The following is a 5747-nucleotide window of genomic DNA, read 5'->3' as shown; positions in this document are numbered from 1 at the left end:
ACATAAGAAGCAAGAGCAAGCATATATACATCCAAATAGAAAAGGGTTTTCTTGGACGTTATGGATGTTGTAGCTTCGACAAACACCGAATTTGGGAATTCCAAAAGGAATTGGCACGAAGACTTTGTGAAAATTCATTTGGCAGGCACAGGCAGCGGCCCCTCCCTGTCCATATCCCCACACCTGCAGAGCTGCCCCGTATCCCGGTCCCGGTGATCTTATTCTCCCAGCCGAGCTGTGCAAGTATATGTCCTGTACACATTAGTCCAGCAGCACAACAGTAGCACGAACCGATTACGTCTCCATATCCTAAGCTACAAGTGCGACTCTCCAAGACTCCGACGACCCAACAGCAATAAGAAAAACCCACTAAACGCTGCGATCCTCACGGCTCCAAGGCGGAGGGACGGCCCGGAAGTAGAACACATGGTTAAATCGCCGTACCGTCTTCGACATCGCCGGTTGATGGACACCGCACCTGCAGCGGCGATCAGCAGTGATTCAGGTACACCCGGTTCTTGCTTTAGCAGTTGCAGAGATGATTTGGTATTTTAAGTGTTCTTCAGTTCAGGAAGGTGATCGAGTTGTTGTTGGGTGTGTGTGTTGCCAGGACATGCAGGCTCCAAGGGTGGGATGCCTATCATGGTCTCCATCCTGGTGGTCGTCATCATCTGCACTCTCTGCTACTGCGTCTACTGCTGGAGATGGAGGAAACGCAACGGTGAGTTACAATTACTAGTACTCATCTTGCTGGTTAATTAGTCAAGTATTCAGTAGTACTAACTAGCTAACTGGAGAATTGTTTGGTTCTTGATTTTGCAGCTGTGAAGAGGAATGAGATAGAGAGGCTGAGGCCACTGTCCAACTCGGACTTGCCTGTGATGGACCTCTCCTTAATCCAGGCCGCCACCAACAACTTCTCCAAGGAGAACAAGCTCGGCGAAGGCGGTTTCGGTCCTGTTTACAGGGTACGTACGAGCTAGCACTGCAAAATCGAAGCTAGTTGTCATTGACTAGACGTGTTTGAATCTTGAGTGATGGATTTGTTTCAGGGCGTCCTGGATGGCGGCTCGGAGATCGCCGTGAAGCGGCTGTCGGCGAGGTCGCGGCAGGGTGCCGAGGAGTTCCGGAACGAGGTGGAGCTGATCGCGAAGCTGCAGCACAGGAACCTGGTGCGGCTGCTGGGGTGCTGCGTGGAGAATGACGAGAAGATGCTCGTCTACGAGTACCTCCCCAACCGGAGCCTCGACGCATTCCTCTTCGGTTCGTTTGCTTTTTTCTTTTTCCCTTCCCCTCCGTTAACTCTGGAAGCAGCAGTCCTCGTGTAGAATTATCTCCTCGATCGTGCAACATGACAGTGTCTGAGATCAGTCTGATTAATTGGCCATTTTGGTGTGTTGGGAATTAGGTGTGAATATCGGGTTTGATTTGGCGACACATGGAAAGAGCGTGCCTGCACATGGCTGAACCAGATTACAGCTATCTCGTTACTTTACTGATTTTGAGTCAATTAGGTCTAAATGAGGGCATGAGGCTACCAGATCGATGCCAAATAGGTCAATGGGAAGCCTAAGTAGCTTGAAAATTCGTGTAGCGTCCATGTGAGCCTTGCTCGGAAGTCCAAAATTACAACTCTGCAGACAAGGAAAAGTTGTCATGAATTTTACTGAAGTGATGAACCCTCTTGCCATCAGGTACTGCAAGGACTGCACACCTGGACTGGAGGATGAGGCAGAGCATCATCCTGGGCATCGCTCGCGGCCTGCTCTACCTCCATGAGGACTCCTACCTGAAGATCGTGCACCGGGACCTCAAGGCCAGCAATGTGCTCCTCGACAACAAGATGAACCCCAAGATCTCCGACTTCGGCATGGCTAAGATCTTCGAGGACGAGGTGATCGAGGTCAACACTGGCCACGTGGTCGGAACATAGTAAGTGTGCAATGCGACATTCCAATGTATGATCTTCATGACGTGTCAGTTGAGTAGGTGTTAATCTGGAAAATTGCAGCGGCTACATGGCGCCAGAGTACGCGATGGAGGGCGTCTTCTCGGTGAAGTCGGACGTGTTCAGCTTCGGGGTGCTGGTGCTGGAGATCCTCAGCGGCCAGCGCAACGGCGCAATGTACATGCAGGAGCACCAGCACACCCTCATCCAAGACGTACGTCCTTCACACCATCCGTTAACTGAACCGTTCGGTCACAAATGCAGAGTTTTTACTGAACATCAATGGTGTGTGTGTGTGCAGGCGTGGAAGTTCTGGAACGAGGACAGGGCGGCGGAGTTCATGGACGCGTCGCTGGCGGACGGCGCCTACTCCAAGGACGAGGTGTGGCGGTGCTACCACGCCGGCCTGCTCTGCGTGCAGGAGAGCCCAGAGCTCCGGCCCACCATGTCCAGCGCCCTGCTCATGCTCATCAGCGACCAGACCACGTCGCTGCCGTCGCCCCAGCGGCCGCCGCTCTTCGCCAGGACGAAGAAGGCCGTATCGCCGTCGGGGTACTCGTTCGGGACCGAGACGACGTCCAAGACGCAGTCCGTCAACGACGTGTCCATCACCATGATCCAGCCACGATAAAGGAAATGTTTTATATTTTGGTGTTTACGTGCTGACGGGTGAGGCGTCCACAACACTACGTACGCACACGATGATGAGTGGGAGAGAAATATATTGCTAGCATCGACATGCAGAAATGTCCATCGACCAGTAGGCAAGATTAGTTGTTCAGTTCTTTCAGCAAGAGCTAGCTACCAACCAGCACTCTGTAAATATTGTTTCAGTAGCATCTTTCTTCTTGCTTAAAGAAAATGAGAGGAGCTTTTGCGTTCGGAAGCTTCGCACCATGACATAGACACCAGGAAGATGCTTCGGAATTACTTGTCCTAATTAAGATGTAAAGGTGAACTGAAGACTGGTCTTTGTCTAAAGTTGAAGATGGGTCATATATATGTGGTTGATGTTTCTGAGGCCTGATAAAATAGGACCTGCAGGAGGTTGAAAGGAGCGCATCTGGCATACAGATATGTCCATCGGTCGACAGTAGGCAAGATTAGTTGTTTCCTTTCTTTCAGCAAGAGATTACCAAACAGGACCGAGCGCTGTGTAAACACTGCTTTAGTCCTAGCATCTTAAGAAAGCAAAAGAAACTCTTATGTTGGGAAGTTTCTCACCGTGACATAGACATCAAGTTAAGAATATGCTTCGAAACTACTTATCCCCGTGAAGATGTAAAGGTGAACTGAACACGAGTCGTTGTCTAAAGTTGAAGATGGATCACATATATGTGACTAGACTGATGCTTGTGATTTGTGAACGAAACAGAGACCTGGGAAAACAGGACCTGGGTGCTCAAGCATGCGGTGCCGACCTTCCCCTGTTTTCTCACAAGGTCAAGGAAATTCCGCAAGCAACCAAGCGCACGCACCCATCAGGAGCCACTAGCACGTATCACTCTCCTTTGTGTTGAGCTAACCTACGTCTAATTAGCGACCTCATGACGCCATGGTGTCGACGTACACAGACCACACCTACCCGGCTACTCCAACTACCAGTTATCCACCATCGAACAAATATATGCTAAAGGTAAGTGCAAGATATCATGACCAGCACCATCAGTACTCGTATATTTTAACTTTAACTCAGGCGGCTAACAGCGACCCCAGTCATGAGCGCCATCATTTGCACTGACTTGCAAGGTCATTTAGTTAATTAGACACATGTCTCATGTCTCGCTGATGACAGATTCATCATGCTGGTTTTCTGGCTGGATCAATGCCAAGAACTCTGGTTGAGAGAAGTCCAATTTACCCCCTTAAACTTATCTCAAAGTTCAGCTTACAACCCTTAATTTTACTTTGATTCAACTTTCAACCATGCATTCTAATAATGGTTGAAACCCACCCCTTGCATTGTATTAAGCTGTTTTTTCTTGTACCGTGTATGTTGTATATTGATGAGTTGGCACAGTATATAGGAAGAAAACCCGCTAAGTGGCGAGAAAAACTGGTTCAATACATGTCAAAAAAGGGTAGAAGGTCCAATTCCGAACGGTTTATAAAATTTAGGGTTGAAGATTGAACCAAAGTAAAGTTAAGGGTTGTAATCTAAACTTTGAGACGAGTTTAGGGGGGTAAATTGGACTTCTCTCACTCTGGTTCCCTCATCACTTTGTATCGATTCGGGCATGTGAATTTATTCATAAAGCGGGATGAAAGCTTGTTTCAAAGAAGAACTCGTGTTCCGTTGACAGTGGTATGCTTTTACAGATTTACAGTCTTGCGTTCACAGTGAAACCATACGATTGCACGAGCTCTCCACTGCATCCAGTCTACATGGCCTGCATCAGACTGACAGTTTTACACCGATGCAGTTCGCGAGGACCAGTTGAACATTTGAAGCGATCGAATAGTGGAAAAGCGGGGTACGTGACCGGGCGAGAATGTCAAAAAGTAGAGGTAACTTGATGAAACCTACCTCCCAGAGCGACCACATGATTGTTGGTTTGTTGAACTTGATGAAACCTACCGGTCTGACCGTGTGGTTTGGCTGGATGCCTGGATGAGGCCGCGATTGACGGCCGCTGCAATCTCGTCTGCTAAACTTTTCCTGTTCTCACGTGGTGACGATTTTTCCTCGTCCTTCGTCTTCCCTTTCCAGAAGGTGAGTATCCTGGCGTGGGCGCCTTTCCACCGCGCGCACGAGGCCGGAGGAGACGGCTCACCGGATGGTTTGTTCCGTCCGTGCTCTGCAGCGATCCGAAATGAGAACGCACCGTGATGGCAGCGTTAGATTAATGTGACGCCGGCCTGTTAATCCAGTTCAGACTAGGACATCAAACGAGGGCCAGGCTCGTGTTATTTACGCCGAATCGTGTGGACCTTCAGCCCAATTCCGCTTTCGCCTTCAAAATGGTTTTACCTTTGGTCAGGGATCCTTTTATCGAGTTCATTTTCTCAAAGCTAGGGGCATGCCCCTGCTGATTTTCGATAAAAGGAGCTACTGATTTTTCGATAAAGCTAAGGTTATGCAGCTACCTTTTTTATAATAATAAGGTGAGCTCTTATTGACTTAAACGCACAACCAATTTTATTTGAAATTTTGGAGGTAATGATTGTGCTTGAGTATTCAATTGGATGACGTCTGTCATGCACAGTGCATGTTCACTGTCACGCCAATTGTATCAGAAACTTTCTCACTTCAGCTAGTATGATCTTAATTGTTTCTCACAAATCATAGTGCCATTACGCATGCAAGCTACCAACTTAGAGAAATACGATAGATGCTAATCAGATTTCAACATTAGCAAAATCCCGACTAAAGGGAGAGAAGGGACAAGAGAGAAGAAAGTTGGTGTTTCACATATACTCCCTCCGTCCACAAAAGAGTGTACCGTATACGTGCAGATTTTTCAAAACAAATTATCAAGTGGAGAGAAAATTGTATTGGGAAGATACAAATCACACTAATAGGGAAAACGCTATAGGCAGCGCATCTGTGTAAACGCATGCGACTGGTATTAGTAGTACGCGTGTAATGGCAGAGTAGAGGAGGATAGCGCACGCGACTAGTATGTGGGACCCGGCTGTACTCGGGTACATAAAGTACCCGCAGCCCACGTTCACAGGGCACGCGACTGATATCTCCATACCGGTCGCGTGTACCTTTGTCCGCCACATGCGCGAATCATGCAAAATACTAGCCGCGTGCCTTATTTTAGACACGCTGCTGTTATCAACTTAGGTTGTG

The 5747-nt window shown here is 48.3% G+C and overlaps 1 protein-coding gene across 1 annotated transcript; it reads left to right on the top strand.

Moving 5' to 3' along the window:
• Nucleotides 1–246: 246 nt before the first annotated feature.
• LOC124688148 (cysteine-rich receptor-like protein kinase 44) lies at nucleotides 247–2848 on the top strand. Its single transcript, XM_047221862.1, has 7 exons — nucleotides 247–505; nucleotides 611–721; nucleotides 823–968; nucleotides 1053–1263; nucleotides 1695–1932; nucleotides 2012–2162; nucleotides 2250–2848. Exons 1-7 carry the CDS (start codon nucleotides 427–429, stop codon nucleotides 2577–2579), a joined length of 1266 nt encoding a protein of 421 aa, XP_047077818.1. The 5' UTR covers nucleotides 247–426; the 3' UTR covers nucleotides 2580–2848.
• The last annotated feature ends 2899 nt before the right edge of the window (nucleotides 2849–5747 follow it).

This window comes from Lolium rigidum, chromosome 2 (genome assembly GCF_022539505.1).
Source record: "Lolium rigidum isolate FL_2022 chromosome 2, APGP_CSIRO_Lrig_0.1, whole genome shotgun sequence".
NCBI classification, from domain to species: Eukaryota; Viridiplantae; Streptophyta; class Magnoliopsida; order Poales; family Poaceae; genus Lolium; species Lolium rigidum.
This window is presented reverse-complemented; position numbering and strand designations above follow the sequence as displayed.